This window comes from Acinonyx jubatus, chromosome F2 (assembly GCF_027475565.1).
Source record: "Acinonyx jubatus isolate Ajub_Pintada_27869175 chromosome F2, VMU_Ajub_asm_v1.0, whole genome shotgun sequence".
Classification (NCBI taxonomy): domain Eukaryota; kingdom Metazoa; phylum Chordata; class Mammalia; order Carnivora; family Felidae; genus Acinonyx; species Acinonyx jubatus.
The window spans coordinates 8,798,554-8,819,242 of NC_069394.1; the positions used below are offsets into that span (position 1 = coordinate 8,798,554).

Sequence of the window (20,689 nt, forward strand, 5' to 3'; positions counted from 1 at the left end):
GTGTCTTGCTCCTGTATCCAGAGCAGGGCACTGACTGTCTGTGCTTCCGCCGATGGGCTGTTCTGCGGTCACCCCAGGCAGGCCCCTTTCCCTGTCTGGCCAGCCGACATGGCCCCCGACTCTGGCCGGCAGCCCCAGGAGAGGATGTGCGGGGGTCCTGATGCAGGCCCAGACACCGAGAAGCCCCTCGGTTGCCCAGCTCGAGGGTGGCTTGCTCTGTTTACCGTGTGGCCCACTCAGCACTGTCTGTTCCCGAGCGGGAGAGTGACCTTCTGAGATGTGACCGGCTGCTCTCCTCTGGGGCTGGCCAGGTGCATCCACTGGGCTCCTTTTTCACATTATTTCCTGGGCCTGCTGTAACAGCCCCCCCAAACCGGGAGGCTTGCAACAACAGGAAGTTAACTGTGTCGCAGTTCCGGAAGCCAGCACTCTGAAAGGGGGTGTCGCCGGGCCACACTCCCTCCAGTGGCCCTGGAGGGAGAGTCCTTCCTTGCTTCCTCCAGCTTCTGGTAGCTTCAGAATCCCTCCAGGCTCTGCCTCCGTCTTCGATGACCTCTCCGTGTCTGTCTCCAGTCTCCCTCTGCCTTTATCTTAGAAGGACCCTTGTCATTAGATTTAGGACCCACTGGGATAATCTAGAATGACCTCACCTCAGGATCCTTCACTTAATGATATCTACAGAGACCTTTTTCCCAAAGAAGGTAGCCTTCACACTTCCCCGGGGTCTCGACGGGGACGTAGCCTTCGTGGCCCCCCTGCAGCCCTCGGTGGCCTTCTTCCCTCTTCCATGCTGCATTCGGTTTGTGATACGTTTTCTTCACCCTGAGTGTATAATCTGAATCTGATAGGAATATGGAAACAAACAGAGCCAGCCTCTGAGTTTCCTTGCGGGAGAGGGCATCAGGTACAGAGGGAGAGTCTGGCCTGATTCTACCCCACGCGATGTGAGGCATCTGTCGATGCCCCCAACTTGCCGCGGTTGTGTTTTGACCTGAAACCCCAGCACAGCTAATTCTTCAGACTGTACAGTTCCCGATTTTCTTTTGCGTAGGCTCTTGGCCTCTTTGCTGCTTCAGTGATCAGGGGCTGTTTAGACAATAGCTCGGGCTTGACGTGGGGCCCCCTCCGCTCCCTCCCTGTCCTGCTCTGGTCGCCACCGATCACATCAGGCCGGTTTGTGAAACCTTCAGCATCCGCTGTCGTACAAATGAGAAACAGAGCAAGCTCGTAACTTGTTTGTCCCAAATCACATTCGGAAAGGAACCAGAGAGAGGGGAGGCTGCGGCTTCTGCAAGACTCTGGTTGGCCCCCCTCGGGAATTGAGATGGCCCTTCTTTCCAGCAACTTCCCGGGACTTGCGGGAGTTGGTTTTGTTTTTCCGGCGTGAAAAACCTCTCAACTCCCCCTTAAAACCATTAATTGCTAACGGTTGCATCACGTTTATTATTTACAAAGGGCTTTTGTATGCACAACCTCTGTGAAACCCCATAACCTGCAGAGGTAGGTAATACACACACACACACACACACACACACACACACACATTTATTTTTGAGGGGGCTAAGGCTCAGAGAAGTGAAGACATTTACTCCCGTCCCTCACCCCCCACTAGAAAAAAAGAAAAAAAAAAAACAAAAACAGCCAAAACACTGATGGATCCAAGCTCCAAATCCAAGAGGACTGACTTCAAATTAAAAGTCCCAAAGTCATGAGCCCAGAAGGGCCTGCTTTGCCCTGGTGGGTTTGTACTCCTTCCCGCTCTCAGCTGATATGCAAAGTCAGACTGGCTCCGGGTGGGGACTTCCGCTTTGGGGAAGGTGTCCTCAGGCTCCAAGGCAGTGGAGCGGATTAGACGGTATTGTCTCTGTACCTGTATAACCTGAAGAACGGAGATAGCAGTGGCTGGCCCGGGACCAGTCCTAATGCAGGGCACCTCTCCCCTCTCTCAACGCAGGAGGAAATGCAGAATAACGTGGAAGTCGTCCACACCTACCGCCAGCACATCGTGAAAGACATGAACCCCGGCAACCTGCACCTGTTCATCAATGCCTACAACAGGTGCGGTCACGCGGTGGCCATTTGTCAAGGTCCTTTTGTTGGCCTGGAACGGGGCGGGGGTAAGGCAGAGGGGGTTATAACGTTAGGAGGAGCCGCAGCCCCTGAATTCAAGCGAGTAGATTACCCGGACAGGGGTGCGCCTGGGAGTCAGGTACATCTGCGGGTTTTGAGTGCTCTGCAAGGCGCTGAGCCACCGCTCCAGACAACCGGGGCGCGAGCACGAAGAGGGGAGACACAGTCACGCCCTCAAAGGGTTTTGAGTTACTGCCTGTGTCCCGGCTGGCCGTGGGAAGGGCCAGATGTGGGAGAGCTAAGAGAGCGAGCGAGCGAGCAGAGCCGGGAGGTGTCACTCCAAGAAAGAGCATGTTCCTCCAGCCTTGGGCAAGGGGCTAGGCCTCTTCACGATTAGTAGCTGCTGGCTTGGACCTCGGCCAGGGGAGGGGACAGCTCGGGAACACCGGTGGCAGCTGGGGGGACAGTCTGCAGACTCCAGCGTGGTCACTCAGTCTGCTGGACCGGCTCTACCAGCCCCCTTCCCAAGCAGGGGGCGGGAAGGAGCCACAGGGGCCGTCTCTGCTCACGGCCAATAACTTCACGAAGGGCATTAGTGTCTGTAACAAAGTTCAGCGTCCGTCTCTTCTTCCCACCCGCCCAGCCTCTCAGTGCGGGAGGGAGAGGTAGTATCCCCCGTGGGTAACTAGGGACGTGGGACTCGGCAGCGCATTTCTTCAGCAGACGCTTCCTGAGGACGGGCGCGGTCAGGCTGTGGGCTGGGCAGTGGACACACAGAGACCAGAACACCCTCCCCGAAGCCCCACCCACTGCCTTGCCCTCACGATGCCCGTAGGAATCAAGGGGCTTCTCTTAAAAATGCTGGGACACCGTGACCATCGTCCTTTCCTGCTGAGGAAACACGGGCACAGAGAGATTCAGCATCCTGCCCGAGGTCACACAGCTAGGACGTAGAGGGACGTGATTTGAATCTGTCCGGGGCTCCAGGCCATGAGCTGGAAAGGCCGTCGGTGGGAGCTGCCAGGAGACGAGAGAGAGAGAGAGAGAGAGAGAGAGAGAGAGAGGGAGGGGCTCGGTGTAGGTCCGCAGGGACAGAGTCCAGTGGGAAACGGTGGCAGGGTTTGAGATGAGGGGGGTGAAAGGATCACATCTAAGATCTAAAGAGATTGGGTTGCTGTGTGAGAGGACTCCGAGTTGGGGCTAGAGAGACTCAGGGCTCCAAGTAGGGGGACGGGAGGCATGGACCCTCTGTGGTGGAGAACATGGTCTGTATTCCTATATGTATATGTATTAAAAAAAAAAAGCCACACTGGGGACAAGGAAGTGTCTCCACGGGAAATACGTGAGTCCCGCTGTCCCTGAAACCATTGATGTGGACCCCAAGAGGCCGTGATGTCCCGAGAGCCGTGCGGGTTGGGACACGGGTCGTTTGCCAGAATGGCCAACGACGGGACCCCCTGGGATGGGCGAGATGGGAGGGGCCGCTTCCGGGGCGGGGGCGTCTGCCCGTGTCACCGAGTGATTGTGCGTTCCTTGCCCGCAGCCGGCGAGACCTGGAGATTGAGCGGCCCATGCCCGGAGCCCACACAGTCACCCTGCAGTGAGTAGATTTTCTCCTGTTCATCATCTGCGTAGCCTCGCTCGGCCACCGGCAGGGCTCTTTCTGAGTTTGGTTAGCAGTGCCACCCGGTGCTGGGACATCGGCGGCGGCGAGCCCGGGGGTGCCTTCTTCTAGGAGTCAGGCGTGACCCAGCTTCACTTGCCTTCTTGTGAAGGCGTTGAGCTCCTGGGGTGTCCCTGAGACGAGGGTCGGAGCCTTGGATGTCAGGGAAAGAGTCCGCTTCGGATAGGACTTATTGAGCACCTACTTTGTGTCGAATACGGTGTTAGGCTTTGCTTTCACACACCCTGGAGACGAGTCAGACGCAGGACAACCCCCCCAAAGGCTGGCAGGAAAATACGGTCGTGCATACAGCTGACTGCATTCCCCCAGTAATGTCTGCCTTTTTACAGTTTCCTAAGTGAACTGTATTATCTGATACCTGAACTTGCCACATGCCATCTCCTTTGTCAGGTACGTTCCCTCGGTCTCTGATCTTGACTCACGGCAAAGTCCTACTCCTCCCTCTTTGAGGAGAGGATGCTTGAGGCTAAAAACACCAGGGCACGGAAATTCTCTGGCTGAAATTCATACTAGGGTGTAAAGGACTGCCAACCCAGTTTATCCGAAAAGCAAAGCAGAGGATGAAAGGAGAAGGAAATAAAAAGAGCAGAGGCTACTGCGGGGGAAACCAGAATAATTTTTTTTTTGGAACCCTGGTCCCAGCCTGGCGGGCCTGGGAGCGTGTGAATCTTTCAGTGAATTTCGTGTTCCCTCCCCCCTTCTCTCCCTGCCCCCAGGTGTCCTGCTTTGTTGGTGGTTGGGGACAGTTCTCCTGCTGTGGACGCCGTGGTATGTAGAAATCGTTCACTTGTTTCTGTACTTTGCTCAACAGTCCAAATCTGCTTGGCCTTTGGACAGAAGGCCCAGACCCCGGCTCCTTGGCCCGGTGACTGCCAGTCCTGTTTGCTTGGTAGCGGGCCCTCCGACTTTTCTCCCAGGCCCCATCACCTGCCCGTCTGCCTCCCACTCGTTTGTTTCCACGGACGTGTTTGCCACTTGGCTTCCTGGCCAAGACACTCGGCTCTCGTCTGGGAACCCGTTTGCAGACCTGGTTGGCGCCTGATTGTCCGGCGGGGCAGAGAGACACCGGGGAGTGGGGCTTAGGCAACGCCTTCTGGGTCATTCCACCCCTGATTCCCACCTATGATGTTGTGGAGGCAAAGCAAAGACTGCCTTTCCAACATGCCCCTAGCAGGGGACAGAGGGACTTAGGGGCTACTGAGCAGAGTCCTAAAGTGGTGACGTGCCTCGTGCAGTGGGCTGCAGAGTGAGATTTGCGAAGGCTCATTTGGCAAAGAGCTGAGACGTCTTAATGGACGGTGGGCGTCCTGTGATCTAACCCACTGGGCGTAATCATAGGATGCCTCAGTAGAGATACACTTCTCACATCAGAGGAGGGGATAGCTCTCCGGTAGGCACTTCGAACATCACAGGTTACGTGTGGGCATTTTGCCCAATTTTGGATGCACTGCTAAGATGGTCACTGACAACGCGAAGAGGGGAAGCAGCTTATAGTGGATCCCAGTCTGCATGGTGGTCAGGACTGGAGATGTTGAACTTGTAGCATCTGCGGCCACGACTGGTGAAACAGGGCCATTGAATTAGCAGCTCTTTCCAGAGCCTCCTCTGGGTTTTAGCGAGTCTTCATAACAACCCTTTGAAAAAGACATTCCCCCCATTTTATTGATGACGAAACTGAGGCTCAAAGAAATTGCCCGAGGTCGCTGCACCGCAAGGTTGGAATTTACAGCCGTCTTGCTTAATCTCGAAGCCCGCGTTCTTCCTTGCATGCTAGCGGGAACGCTGGGGTCGTTGATGCCAGTGGCAGGGAAGTGAGGAGGGGGGAAAGACTATGACTGGGGCTCCAGATAGAAAATTAGCACATTTCTTCCCCTTTTCCCCGTCCAGGTGGAGTGCAACTCGAAATTGGATCCAACAAAGACAACTCTCCTCAAGGTACCGACACAGTGGTGGGGGGGTTGGTGCGAGTTCTTTCTTAGGAAGCCCTGGTCGGCCGCAAGATTGAGTCGTGCCTAACTGAGGCAGAGCTGGTGGTCAGAAAGCGTAGAAATGATGATTTCATGTGCATGCGTTCACAGACGTCTCTCTGCTGGGCGCTGGCTGGACACTGAGGCTGTGAAGACGAAAGGGACCCTCTCTGGGACCCCGAGAGTCCGTGGCTCTGATGAGGGATGGCCCAGAATTGTGCGGGCAGGGGCTGTGCCAAGGGTGGGGCTGGGGCGTTCCTCCGAGAGGGGCTGGTGCCTGTGGGAGAGGAGAAAACGCCTCCCCCCCCGCCCCCCCCCCCCAGGGACCGTGGAAGAACATCTCCTCCAGCAAGTTCCCTAGGCCTTGAGGCCGGGTGGGGGGTGTGAGCCCTCCCTGACCTGACTGCACAATCCAGCCCGGGAGGCGTCTGATGCTTATTGAGGAGGGGGGGCCTGGTCCCCGTAACTGGCTCTTTATGCACATTTTCTTCCAAGATTCCCTCACCAGGAAATTGCAAGACGGGAAGATGGCAGGCTTCGGGCCTGAGGGGGCCGCTGATGGGCTAAGGCGGGAGCCCCTTTGTCTGAGTTACCCCAACACACCTGTTTGTCTGGACTCTGACAGCATCCGGGCTGCTGTCCCAGGACAGAGATGGACAGGCTACAGTCACTGCTGACAGGGAGAGGGGGAAGGAACATTCTAGAAGGGTGGGTTGGTCTCCTGGTGTCCATAACAAGTACCACCAGCTGGGTGGCTGAAAGTCACAGGAGACTGTTGTCTCCCCATCCGGAGACTGTAAGTCCAAAGTTAGGGTGTCCCTGGCTTGCGGCCACCTCAGTCCCATCTCTGCCTCCGTGCCACCCAGCCTTCTCCTCTGGGTGTCTCTGTGTCCCAATATCCCGCTGGTTTTAAGGACCACGGTCATTGGATTTAGGGTCCACCCTAATCTTAACTCATTCCATCTGCAGAGGGCAGGTGACCTAAGAAAAAGTGGCCGATGTGATGGTGGATGGGGATCCAACCTGTTTCAGCCTGACTCCAGACAGACTGTCCCCGCTGCACTCCTCTGCCCGGCTGCCTGGGCCCTGGAGTTAAATTCTGGTGTCCCGTCCCTGCATTCCCTTACCCAGGGTGCCTCAGTTAGGTCCCTCAGCTAGGCCTCAGGGTCTAGCCTTAAGACTCAGGGCCTTGGGATGGCCCGGCCTCAGCCGCTGTCACACACGTCTGCCAGACCTCCGTCTCTCCAATCACCTTCACCCCATCCCACCCTGCCGCCCGGGGTCTCCCGAGCCCTGGGCCCGGCTAATAGTCACACGTGCCTGTGGCAGCCTTGACTGAGAGGTGGCAGCTTTAGTTTTGGTGAGTCAGTAGGAACTTTGGAAGCCGCGGCATTTACCAGGGTGACCGGTGAAGAGACCATTAGGCCTCTTAGATGGAGCCATTTCTTTCTGAGGGAGTATTTATTATTTATTTTTTTTAATTTTTTTTTAACGTTTATTTATTTTTGAGACAGGGAGAGACAGAGCATGAATGGGGAAGGGTCAGAGAGAGAAGGAGACACAGAATCCGAAACGGGCTCCAGGCTCTGAGCTGTCAGCACAGAGCCCGACGCGGGGCTCGAACTCACAAACTGTGAGATCATGACCTGAGCCGAAGTCGGCCGCTCAACCGACCGAGCCACCCAGGCGCTCCCTGAGGGAGTATTTAAAGAGAATGTGCAAACAGGGCCTCGTGCAGTGAAGGCTTTCGGGTCAGACGGACCCTGGCCAGAGCCTCGCCGGGGCTTTGAGCTCTCCCGGCGTCGGCCGTCAGGAAGGCACAGGTCAGTGCCGAGATGGACTGTAACCAGAGCGGCCCTGCTCGGTGGGCATGGGTGTTTCCCCGCCTGTAATGTGCCCAGAGTGGGGGCAGGGCAGCAGCAGGAGGGCGCCCACTTGGGGGTACCCCTCTTCTGGGGCGTCTGGCACTAACCAGCTTCCCTCTCTCCTAGATGGCGGATTGCGGTGGCCTCCCACAGATCTCCCAGGTGAGCCCCACCTGCCACCCCTCCCCAGGCGGAGGGCAGGTGCCTCTGTGGCCTGTTACTACCCCCTCGTCCCCCGCCTCCTGCTTGTCCCCCACCCCACCGTCACATCCGCTCACACTGTGGACGCGTTACTGTCTATACACGGTGCTTGCACATCAGGGCTTGCGTGCAAGGAAAATAGGAACCCCCGGGGGTTAGATCACACCGGGGTTCACAGGCGTGGAGGGGTTCGGTTGCACAGACACAGCTTGGCAACCGTGGACCAGAATCTACATGAGCCTGACCTCAAAGGCCACGGGCTTCTGCTGGAGTTCAAGGCCCGGGCAGAGGGGGCAGGCAGGAGGTGAAAACAGAGTGTGTGTTCATGTATGTGTGTGGGTGTGAACACGTGCGTGTGTGTGTGTGCAGACGTATAAACATATCAATCAGCACAGGGCGTTTGCCGCACCGTCACTGGACCTTTCAGTTCCCCGCCTGTAAATAATCCCACCAGCCTAACAGTGGATGGACTTTTTAATCTATGTCCTTGATTGTATATTATTATAGTTCTCTGCTCTGTTCTAAAGTGAAACATTGTGTGACTTTTTGGTCGTCCTTTCCACCCATCTGGAAACCCTGGGTAGAAGAGGATGGAATGATGCCTTTTCTGTCTTCCCTTTCCTCCTGCCATCCTCAGAGGGGCTTCAGAGCTTCTGTAATTCAGCGGCAGTCGAATCTATCTGGCTCTTTCTCTAGCTGTATGTACCCTTCGCCCCTGCCCCGCTGAGCTCCCTGGGGAGCCTCCTTTGCCGCCGTGGGCACGCGCCTGGGCTTTTTCTCACCTGCCACGGTGCTGGGGGGGACGAGACTGAGGGCACAGAGCATCAGAGGCATAAGTCCACGTCAGGCTAACTTTTCCTCCCAGTGGGTCTCCCCAGCGGGTGATCCAGGTCGGACCCCTGTGTGCCTGGCGAGGGGCTTCTTATCCATGAGCCTGTTGTCCGGACAGTGAACCCAGGTTGGGGACATCGAACAAACCAAACTTGGATTCACAGAGGGGAGGAGGGCCGTGTGCCCTCCTCAGTAATGGACCAGGACCTGACATAAATATTTGAGGAGTTTTTTGTTTTGTTGTGTTTCGTTTTGTTTTTAACCCCTGGTATATATTACCTCTCATCGTCTAGGTACAAAATAATCCACACCCATCAATAAAAACGCCAAAATGCGGGTGAATAAGAGAATAATTTACAAACAAGCTTTATTTGCTTCTAATCTCCTTTTATAGTTGCATACATGTTTTTTCCTTTAAGCAAAATTCGGATCATTTTGCGTGTATATTTTTCATCTGTCCACGTAACTTGATAGCTCAGAGCCCTCCTCCTTTAGTTAAAAAATGCTCTGTATTTTTTTTTTAAGTTTATGTATTTATTTTGAGAGAGAGAGAGAGTACGAGTGGGAGAGGGGCAGAGAGAGAGAGAGAGGGGGAGAGAGAATCCCAAGCAGGCTCTGTGCTGTCGGTGCGGAACCTAACGTGGGGCTCGAAGCCACAAACCACGAGATCGTGACCTGAGCCAAAATCACGAGTCAGATGCTTAACCAGCTGAGCCGCCCAGGCGCCCCTCTGTGTAATTTGTTTTTAATGACAGGACAAAATGCCGCTGCACAGATACACTGTAATTGATTTTTCCTGACGCCCTATTGCCGGACACATATAAGTTATTTCTGGTGCTTCAGAGATCCCTGCGGTGCTACAGAGATCAGTTCTCTGATTAATTTCATGTGGCCCCACCAGTTTTAAGGATTGTCTGGTAGAAAAGGGAGAGTCTCGGCTCTGAGTCCCCCAGTGAGCCGGCGATGGCTGAGAGGTTCATCTGGCTGCCCCCGGAGCTGTCCCAACAGAAAACAGTCTTCTCTTTGGGGGTAGTGAAGTGTTTCACTGGGGGTCGGAAGAAGAGATCCCTGAGAAGTCGATTTGTGCGTCAGGTCGATCCTGGATCTTGACTCATCGCTCTAGACCTTCTCTCACTGCAAGCCCCTCCCTCCAGAACTCTGTACAGAGGTAGAGGCACAAGTGGCCGTTGGTGGCTCGGTTATGCTCTCCGTCGTGTCCCCCTCTGCTGCCACTAGAAAAGGACAAAATCCTTTCGGTGTTTTATCTGCTGTTGTGTTATGCCTGTCTGACAGCTGGGAGAAGCCAGAGAAGGATGGGGTGTCCCAGCCATCAGAGGGAACAGATGGGCTCTCAGCAGAGCCCTGCTTAGACATAAGTGTGAGTTAATACCCGCACATTAGCGGTGGAAGCTTTATCCATGCAGCCTGCCCCCGAGATTCCTGCTGAGACGGCGCACTCCAGGACGGGCTAGGGAGAGAGGGGCCAGTTTTCCTTCCGTTTGACCTCCCTCCCTCTCCCTCTCCCTCCACCCGCCTTCCCTTCTTCCTTTCTCTGTTTGAAATGAGAACAGATCCAACCCTAACCGTAGTTAAAGCACATTGTGGATGTGTGGCAACAGCTGAACCAGCCCAGGCTTCCGGGAGACCAGTTCAAGGAGGACTGTTTACCGTGTAATCCCTCCCCTTTCTGCCCTTACGAGTTGGGTGCGAGTTTACGGAGGCCGTTCCCATCCTTCATTCCATTTGAAAGGGGAACAGTCCTTAGGGATGAGAAGAGCAAGTATTTATTGCAGTGTCACGAAAGGGGAAAGATTGTTTCTGCCGCCATGCAGGCACGGAAGTCCCTGGCTGCCTGCAGCCCCGACTTGTACCTCTTGTCACTTGCTTACCATTGTCACGCAGACCCCAGAGGACATCTGGAGCCCAGTCTCTCTTTTAAATGACATGTGGCTCTTGGTACAGGAGTTGGTGGAGGTGGGCGGGAACACTGCCTCTGCTGATGACTTCTTCACAAGGTAGGAGGAGTAAAAGAATAGACCCAGAGCATTGCATTTGAGAGTTGTAGTTAATTCAGACTGTGAATATGGCCTTTACTTGGGAGCATTCACCCCCCAGTTCAGATTAAGTTAAATTTGGGGGAGTAATTGGTAGAACTGGGTGTGTTCTTGGCATTCCCAACTCATTTCGCTCACAGTAGCCCCATTGATTTGGTTAACTGGTTGACCCGACTATCCATCCATCCATCCATCCATCCATCCTTCCTTCCATCCTTCCTTCCTTCCTTCCTTCTTCCATTTTTTTCTTGTCTTCCGTCTGTCCATCCTTTCTTTTCATCCATCTGTCGATCCTCCTTACTTATATCCGTCAATCTTACTTCCCTTTTATTTATTCACCATCCTTTCTTCCTTCCATCTCTCCAGCCATCCAGCCTGCTCTTGAGGCTGAGAATGAACTGCCTTGAGAACACAGAGTTTAGAAAGCCCTGGATTAATCTGTAGGACGCACCCACCACTAACTAATGGCAGGACCTTGGATGGATTATTTGCCTCCATGACTGTTGGCAATGAAATCTATGTGAAAACGGCACCAACCTCATATAGTTGTTGTCAGGGGAAAATGAGGTAATGCCACAAATGCCCTCAGCACCGCGGGTGGCACATGATGTTGGTGCCCTTACATTCTAGAGGCTGAGTTAGACACATCAGCTTATCAGTGTAGTCTTCTTTATAGAACCTCTCAGAAGAAAGCGTGGCTCTCTGTTCTTGTTTCACAGGCGAGGTCATATAACCTGATCAACCCCCACCCCCACCCCAGCTACGAAGTGAATTTGAAATTGTTCTCCCCAGCCAAAGCTGACTTTTGTCAGCCTTTCCTTTCCTTTTGTGTGTTGTTCTATCAACATGTGGTGGCCTTCTCTTCTCGGGTCAAGCTCTTCAGTGAAGGTGACCACGGACACAGCTCCACGTGGCCATCCATGGTCTGGACCTCCGGCGACTGACCGCGCTCTCTCTCTTTTTGTCTCTTGCAGCCGGCCAAGCTTGCGGAGGCCTTCAAGTACTTCGTGCAGGGCATGGGATACAGTAAGTGTGGCATTTCCAAGCAGGTGCTAGGTGGAGGGCAGGTGTGGGAATTGAAAATACGATGACCCGAACCGGGTTTGGATGAGTATTCTGTGTCACCTTGGCCACCTTCAGCTTTTTGCAAACTAGGAAGGTCAGGAGAAAAAATATTTAGGTGTGTGGAGGACAGAGGGCAGCGTAGAAATTCTAGTATCTCCTTTATACCACAGTGGCTTCTTCTGTCTCCACTGAGCACGGATGAGCAAAAGTTGTTTTACAGCAGGGAATTTTCTTTAGATTTAGCTGAGGACTAGCTCTTTAAGCACCAAGAAGACAAGAGTGAAGCCATGAAAACCTTTTACCTGTTGCCTCCATGCTTTCTTAAGAGACTTCCAGTTGTAGGTGATGATGATGGTGTTGATGGTGGTGATGAAAGAGTGTTAGTACATCCTTCATTTTTTCTCGTTTCATCATCGCGACAATTCTATGAGAATACCCTTCTCTCGTTTCACAAATGATGGCCCTAGGCTTTGAGACCTGAAGCAAGGAGCAGAGTGGGGATCTCTGAAAGTTCTTTGAAAACTGTAAAGCTTCTGTGCCAGCAGGTGAGAAAGTCGCTTCTGCTCAAGACAGTGCGTCTTTACTAATTCATTAGATTAGGGAATTGAAGGATAAATACGAGCATAATTCAAGACCTTGCGGTTTCTCACTTGATGACTATAGTTTGTTGGACACCTACAGCCCCTGTTCATAAATGCAGTCCCGTGACCAGAACAGGCAATGCCGAGTTCAAGGAGCTGGGTTCCAGCCACAGGTGGTGCCCGTTGATGTGTGAGCCATGATGGGGTCCTTTTGGCTCTTTCTGCCTACTGTGTAGAATTATAATTTACGTGCCCGTCTTAACTAGGAAGTCTGAGTTCTTCTGGGTTCCCCCCCCCCCCCCCGAGACTGAAACTATTTGTTCGTTTAAAATAGTAATGGCGTGTTTGGTAAACTGACCACAGTCTTAAGATTGGCCTCAGCCGTGTTTAGTTTCTAGAGAGGCCAAGAGCTGCTGAGCCTGATTTATATACTTCGGGCAGAGTCTGTGTCCCGAGGTGCCCTATCCCAACAGAAAACATCTGCCTGTGGGTCTCCTGCCTTTTGATCCGCTTTCCCCACAGGAAAATGTGCGGGCAGCGACAGTGCCTGGAGGATGCCGTCGGGCAGGCTTCATTTACCTGGCAGGGCGTGCGTCATGATTCGTTTGTCTTGGGCCTGCCCTGGGTTTGGATTTCTGCCTTGAAAGTGTATTCTGGGGAGAAAGGAAGTGAAAGGCAGGTTTTGTTCCATCCGACACACACACACACACACCAGCTTCTATTTCCAGAAAGCTGAAGCATCCGGCAGGTTACAGGGGAAGACGGCAGGAAGGCATTTAGTCCCAGAGGCGTCAGCCACAGAAAAAGCGCATCGTCGTCTACTCGAGTGCCTGCCTGTTCAAGCTGGGCCAGGCCTGCCTGTTCAAGCTGGGCCAGGCCCGTGACACCGTTCTGTAGTCACCAGAGCCCCGCCAAGATCGGTCAAACTCTCAGATTTGGGGTTGAGGAGTAGGTGAGTGGCAGAGGTGAGAATGATCTCAGTTCTCTCTGGATTTAAACACTAGCTCTTTGAGAAGGGAATTCAGTACAGCAAGGATGAATTCTCTTTGTGGGTATGAGTCCCAGAAAGCCAACTCCCACGCCCATGGGGCGAATAATGTGCCACCTCAGATGGCGATGTCTGTTGTTCAGCGTGGCCTTCGCAGTGATGCTTTATTTGGGTGATGTGCTAGCTTCCTGTAGCTGCCCTGAGAGCTCCCCACGCCCTGGATGGCTTAAAAAAGCAGAAATTTATTCTCTCATACTGCTAGGGTTCTAGGAAGCCAGAGGTCCAAAATCAAGAGAGATGCAGGGTCATACTCCCCTCAGAGGTTCTAGAAGGCTCTTTCCTTGCCTCATCTCAGCTTCTGGTGGGAGCTGGAAGTCTCTGGTGTTCCCTGGCTTGTAGCCACATTACTCCCATCTCTGCTCTGTGGTCACGTGGCCTTCTTCCGTGTGTGTGTGTGTGTGTGTGTGTGTGTGTGTGTGTGCACGCACGCATGCGTTTTGCAGGGCTGTTCTGTCTCCTCTTCTGAGGAACCAGCCATTGCATTAGAGCTCACCCTAATCCGGTATGGCCTCACCTTGTCCTATTGGCAAGGACCCTATCTCCATTCTAAGATTCTGGTCGATATGACTTGGGGGCGAGGGGGAGGGGCAGGGTTCAGTCCTGTACTTCCTTTCACTTTCTCAGCCACCTGCTACGTGCAAGGGCAGTTTCAGTCCCGAAGAGTGGACGGTGCCATTGATCGTTCCTGGAAGCTCACAGGCTTCTCTGGAAGAGATGGCAGGTGATGGCTGGGCCGCAGACTTGCTGTGTGGCCACGGTTCCCCCACCTGTGGCGGATGGGTATCAGCCCAGCCGGCCTGGATGATCTTCCCCACTCCAGAGGTTGTGGGTGGTAGGGGGTTGTGATACACGGGCACGCACGTGGGTTTTGATGCCAGGGGACTGGCATTCCCATGTTACTGATGGTGACGGAGGGCTCCGAGTCGGACTCTTCCAGAGTCACACAGCTGTGGAGCAAGTGGCAGATTTGGGATTCAGACCCACCTGTGGGTTCAAGCCACTGTGTGGCCGCCGGTCCTTGCCCCCGTCAGAGCCTCACTTGTCCACCTCTGTGAGTGGATACAGGGAGGACAGAGAGCCTGGTGGCCGGATCGCCCCAAGGATGGACAGGTCAGGCACGAGGAGGCACCGTTGCCGACGGGCAGGTGCCTCTGAGGTTCTCCCCTCCCTAACCCGGTGCCCCCCAACCCCTCTCTCCCCAGTGCCCTCGGCCAGCATGACCCGCCTGATGCGCTCCCGCACGGCCTCCGGCTCCAGCGTCACGTCCCTGGAGGGCGCCCGCAGCCGCTCCCACACCAGCGAGGGCACCCGCAGCCGCTCCCACACCAGCGAGGGTGCTCGCCTGGACATCACCCCCAACTCCGGGGCCACCGGCAACAACGCCGGGCCCAAGTCCATGGAGGTGTCCTGCTAGGCGGCCTGCGCCGTGGCCGTCCCCGGACTCTGGGCTCACGCAACCGCCCTTCCTCCAGCCCTTCCCGCCCTGCCTGCCACACCACACGTAACTCGTATTAACCCAAAGCTTACGGTGTAAGACAGCTCTGGGGGGACAAAGTTAGACCGGGTTTGTCGAGGGCGCCTCTCCCATCAGGGCAGGGCGGGCAGACCAAAGGAAAAGAAGCATCTCCGTGTCCTGTGCTCATTGGCGGGTGGCCTGGCGGCCACCCTCTTACCCTCCCTCAGAGACGCCAAACTGCCAAAACCAAGACGCGCCGCCCTAGACGCTTCCTAAAGCCAGGCCTAGGCTGGTTCTAACGGGCATTTTGTCGGAAGCCCAGCCCCTCTACTTCCTGTTTCCTCTCCAACTAAAGAACAACTGACCCAGTTTCTGGAAACAAAACCCCGTTCTGATTTGGGTAGGGGGAGAGCCACGGATGGTGGGGAGCTCTTTTAACTCGGCCAAACAGGAAGCGGGAAAAAGGTGGACTTTCTGTGGAGGCTAGAACGCTTGGGAAAACAAATCTACGCAGTGAAACGTGAAGAAGTAGGTTTTTCAAGTTCGCGTATATATCCACTTTTTAATGCCGAAACACACAAGCCCGCTTTTCTGGCGTCCTTTCAACGGGTGGTGAAAGCGAGCGACAAAATCTCCGGGCTTTCCCAGAGAAACAGTCTTGGCAAACATTGGCGTCATGAATTCAAGTCTTTGGCTCAGCTGTCTTGCCTCCTCCGCAGCCCCGGCTTCCTACCCCAAGTTCATGAGTGAGGGATCATGTTGTTTGTGGGGAAGATCATTTAGGTTTGCACTTGCTTTCTTTGAAACGGAGGGAAACATTCCAAACAGCGGTGCCTGGACGTGATGAGTCTCCACGCAGTGGGGGGGGGGGGGGGGGGGGGGGGGGGAGGGGGCAGGGGCAGGGGAGTGGGCAGGGGGGGGGGGCTGTTTGGGTTATTAGATATAAGGGATTTCTGTGGTTGTGATGGGATCCAGTACAATTGTGATTGCAGTCGATCCCGCCCTGGTTCCCGGGAATCTTGTGTGACTGAGTTAAATCCGGTTTCCAATCTTTGACAACCGGGGTTGAGTCTGAACTTGACGGCTGAGTGTTTCTGACCTGGTAACATCACTGGATCTGCGGGTAGAACTGTTCTGCTCTTGTAGGGGGTGGGGATTCACCCAGGGAGTGGTGGCTGAGAAGATGTAAGGATTCTGGAAAGTTCCATGGGATTTCCTTCCCTCTCCTGCCGTCCCCTCTTCCCTGCCCCTCTAACCTTTCGCTGAATGGGGCGGCACCACTGACATTTCTGGGCAACGTGAGCATAGCTGTCAAATTCCTATACTACTGCCTTTTGATTTCATTTGGCTAACCATTTCTTATAGGAAGTTTGATCAGAGTGGATGGATCGTTGCGAATCAGCCGCTGGGGCCTGGTGCTTTCTGGGACCCTAGAGTTAGTAGAAGGAAGTATTCAAGGCTTCTAGGTTGCTTGAGGGGCAGTGACTCAGTTGACTGCACCTGCCACCTGGGAGGCTTCCCCTGACCTGTGCAGAAAGGTCAGGGGTCAGGGCAGGAGTGGCTGAATCCAGACAGGAAAAAATGTTGTGTACAAGGCTTTCCAGAGGAGTTTCTTAATGAGATATTTGTATTTATTTCCAGACCAATAAATTTGTAACTTTGCAGTGGCTTGTGTCTTTTTCCTCTGAGAGATCGTGTGTGTGTGTATGTGTGTGTGTGTGTGTGTGTGTGTGTGTGTGTGTGTGTGTGTAGCCCCACCGTATAAGGAGGGGTCCTTCCTTACCTGGGACTTCCTGACACCTGTCTTGGAGCATTGCTGTCCCATAAGAATATGAAGCAAGCTGCAGATGTTAAGTGTAAATTTTCCAATAACCACATTCTAAAAGGAAGAAACAAATGAAATTAATTTTAATAATATATTTCACTTAACCCCAGCATATCCAAAATATTACCATTCCAACATAGAATCCATATAACAGCTACTAAGGTATTTCACCGTCTTTATACTAAGAAAACAGTGAGTATTTCACACCATAACATCTCTCAATTCAGACCAGCCCCATTTCAGGGGCTCAGTACCTTGGGCCAGCACCGTGACAAAGGGTTAAAGCTTTTCAAGCTATATTTAGAAGGGAAAAATTTTTTTTTTTTTTTACGTTTTATTTTTATTATGGGAAAGCATGTGATAAGACCACTCCCTTCTCAAAGCCAGTGACAACTGCTATAATGTGTGTTTCCACTGCACTGAAAAATTAAAAAATTAAAAAAAAAAAAAAAGTAAACACAACAGGTTTTAGTATCACCTCCCATTTTTATTTAGGTTTTTTAGGCTTAGTTTCAAATTTACAGAACAATTGCAAACCTAGCGCCGAGTTCCCATAGACACCCAGTTTCCCGATTCGTAATATCTTCCTTTATTGTAATTGATCACAACTAAGAAATCAACACTGGCACATTGCCATGAACAGAGCTCCACACTTTACTGGAATTTCCCTAGCTTCCGTCCCAGGATCCCATCCAGGATGCCACATTACATGCAGTCCTCATGCCTCCTTAACTTCCCCTGGCTTATAACTGTGTCTCAGACTTTCCTGGCTTTTGATGAGCTTTTTGAGAAGCCCTCGTCAGGCATTTTGTAGAATGTTCCTCGATTAAGGTTTCTGTGGTACTTTTCTCATGGCTCAACTGGGGTGGTGGGTTTTTGGAACGAAGACCACAGAGGCAAAGTGCCAGGCGATCAGCATGACGGGTCAACGGAAGAGTTACCCCGGATGCGGTTGACCTTGAGCACCTGGCCGAGCCTGTGGTTCCCAGGGTTCTCCACTGCCCTGTTACTTCTTCCACTGTCCCACACTCGTCCTGTGGAAGGAAGTCACTAAACGCAGCCTCTGCTCAAGCCCACCTCCCCTTTTTAAAGTGTTTTTAATGTTTATTTTTGAAAAGGGGGGGGTGAAGAGAGAGAGGGAGACACAGAATCCAAAGCAGGCTCCGGGCTCCGAGCTGTCAGCACAGAGCCTGATGCGGGGCTCGAGCTCACGAGCTGTGAGATCATGACCTGAGCTGAAGTTGGACGTTTAACCAACTGAGCCACCCAGGCGCCCCGTCCACCTCCCCTTTTAAATAGCTATCGTGCTGTTACTGGTGTTGGCTTTTCTTCACTGGAGGAGTTTCTTAGAGCGTGCTACTCACTGAAAACTTGAAGTCTGCATTATGGTACCGTGAGTGGATACCTGTCGTTTCAGAAACTGATTTGGAATGGCAAGGAGTTAGTTAGCACAGCGGAGAAGGGCAAGAAGGCATTCCCAGCCAAGGGGCCAGTGTGGACGCCAGAGAATGGAAGATGAGTGAGTGCCTTTGTGAGGAGCCTGTAGTGTAGACCGGGGCGGGTGACCTTGGAGGCTGGCAGGCAGTGAGGCAGTAAGAGTTGTATACGTGTGATATGAGGATTCCATTAGAGTCACGTGTAACTACCCAAACGTGACGACTGTGTGACATAATAGCTTATGCTTCTTTATTAAGTTGAATAGTGGCAGATCTCAACAGAATTTCTAGGTAGTGATAAGCATAAGAATATCTTGAGATATCTGCCAACCGGTAATATCGGGGTTCGTTGCCTACGCTTAAACGGAAGAGTGTGCTAAACCACAGTTAGACTGAACACAGAGATGCATTTGACCCTCATCCTAGTACGTGGCCCCTGAATTCTATCCCCGCACTGCTCGTCGGGCGACCTCAGGGTAAAGAGTTCTGCTCTAGCTGCAGGAGAAGTTTTTTCCCATTGGCAAGAAGCACCTTCTCTGTGTCAGGTCCTGTGCGGGAGTCAGAACAGAGAAAGGGCAGGTGATGGTAAAGCCGAGAAGCAAGTTCCATAGCAGCAGGTGCATACATCAGCTTTGGGGAGTGGGGGCATGGCGCAGACCCCCGCTGGACCCGCTGAGCTCAGCTCCTCGGGGCTCGGGCTTCCAGGGCGGGCGTGAACTGTTATAGGGGTTTGCATGCACCAGCAGCTACCAAGAGATCGGATACCCAGGAGGCTTTTCGCCAGCTGGGAGGTCTATTTCTGTCCTCCTAGCTACTTGTTTTGGTTTCTAGCCCCAGACCCTTGGGTTTCGGTAGTAGTTGGGAGACCAAGTGTGCTCTGAGATGACCCCTGTGCAGGATCTGTGGGGACGGCCGAGGGCTTCAACTGTCACCCTGTTCATTGTCCCTTCTCAGACACAACCTCACTGTTCGTCCTTGGATCGGACCCTCGACGTAGCCCCGATCCATCTGGTCACGTACTTGTCTGGGGCTTCATAGGCTGCGGGGAAATCTTTCAACGGTGTCCCACGTGGATTCCCAAGGCAGAAAGTGAAACCTGGCCTTGTGAGGTTGGAGACCGGATTAGGGAGGGGACCTGGGGAGCACATCAGTTTCGTTCTTTGCAAGATCAGATTTCTCTGTGCCTCCAAAGCCCAATAAAATGGTGGCTCTTACCCAAAGGCTGTGACCTTCAGGTTCTTAGATGCTGAACGAATCAGGTCTTTGTGTCTCCTAAGGGAAAGAATAGAATTGATTCAGCTTGATTTCGGTAGCCATTTGCTGTCCAATCCACTATAACTGGGTTTGTCCTTCCCAACCCCCTCTCCCCACATGACTGCCTCAGGGGTTCTAAGCAACCGATGTCGTTGTGGCCTGTAAATCGCCATGGGCTGCGCCCAGTTAAATTCATTGACAGCCAAACTCACTGTTGCTGGACAGACCCTTCCTTCTCCCGGCTCTGAGAAGTATTTGTTTAATGCCCCTGTGCGACAAGGGCATCCTGCAGACACGGGCCCAGGAGTCCGTGCGGTATTTATGATGTGTATCCCCGTAAGTGTCCTTTTCTCCGATATGAGCATTTCTTTGGCATCTCCTGGGCCAGCACAGATGCCCGGCACCAAACAGGAGGCTTTTGTTAAACAGACAAACACTTCCTCGAATGATAGCAATATTTAGCAAGTATTATTGTTTCCCCTTTTTAGCCTTTATCTGTGAGGACGAGTTATCTTTGCTTCACCGTTACAAAAGCCGAGGCTCAGAGAGACGAAATGGCTTGTCCAGTCATTTCTAAAATAAACTACATCCCTCTCTGCCTTTTAGAACAGTTCACTGAGCACATGACTCATGCAGCCACTATTGACGTCTTGGGATGCTAGAACATCAGTTCGTTCCCTGGACCGGACACAGATGACCTTAAGGCTCTTATTGCTTGTGGGGATGTTTGTCTCTCTGTTAAATAGTCTCGCCCAGGCTTGGATGACCTGTCTTTCACTGTGTCTTCTCTCTGCTTCTTAATTCTTCTGTCTCGTCGTCTGCTGGCAGGCTGATGCTTCCCCGTGGCTATCAATAAGCCGGCTTTTAACAGCTTCCTGTCCCTCTTGATGGGAGTCACTTTGGCTCAGTTCTCTACTTGGAAGGAACTCAGGTGCAGCAGGACCTTAGACTTCTGAACACGTAGGATGCTTCTGCACTTTTATTTCATCAGGGAGGGGATCGAGAGCACTGGGATCTCGGCCACATGCTTTTTTTTTTTTTTTTTTTTTTTTTTTTACCTTCACAATAAAGTGCTCTGGCTGTTTTGCCCCAATCCCATTGCGTGAAATTTCGCCCACCTGATATCGTCAGAAATGTCTCCCCTAATCTACACATTTCTCTTAATCCGGGGCATCTATAGGACTCTATGATCTAACTTCCAATTTTGAAAAAGGTATGCGTCAGGTTAGAAGTGTTCTGGGAAAGGATTCACGTGGCCATTATGCTTTTCTTGGCATTGATTCTTTCCCTGACTTTATTATAATAGCACGATGTGTTTCGGGGTCAGTGAACAAGGGGGATTTCCCCAGAAG

At 52.8% G+C, this 20,689-nt stretch overlaps 1 protein-coding gene across 2 annotated transcripts in view; it reads left to right on the plus strand.

The window, feature by feature from the left end:
* Nucleotides 1-15,068, plus strand: part of NDRG1 (N-myc downstream regulated 1) — a 53,932-nt gene extending 38,864 nt beyond the window's left edge. For both annotated transcript variants that reach the window (XM_027063864.2, XM_053208449.1), the window contains 7 exons: nucleotides 1,955-2,058; nucleotides 3,614-3,670; nucleotides 4,471-4,522; nucleotides 5,642-5,689; nucleotides 7,713-7,748; nucleotides 11,647-11,698; nucleotides 14,569-15,068. In XM_027063864.2, the coding sequence (XP_026919665.1) occupies nucleotides 1,955-2,058; nucleotides 3,614-3,670; nucleotides 4,471-4,522; nucleotides 5,642-5,689; nucleotides 7,713-7,748; nucleotides 11,647-11,698; nucleotides 14,569-14,780 (561 nt within the window). In that variant the 3' untranslated portion in view covers nucleotides 14,781-15,068. The remainder of the gene's footprint in view (nucleotides 1-1,954; nucleotides 2,059-3,613; nucleotides 3,671-4,470; nucleotides 4,523-5,641; nucleotides 5,690-7,712; nucleotides 7,749-11,646; nucleotides 11,699-14,568) is intronic.
* The last annotated feature ends 5,621 nt before the right edge of the window (nucleotides 15,069-20,689 follow it).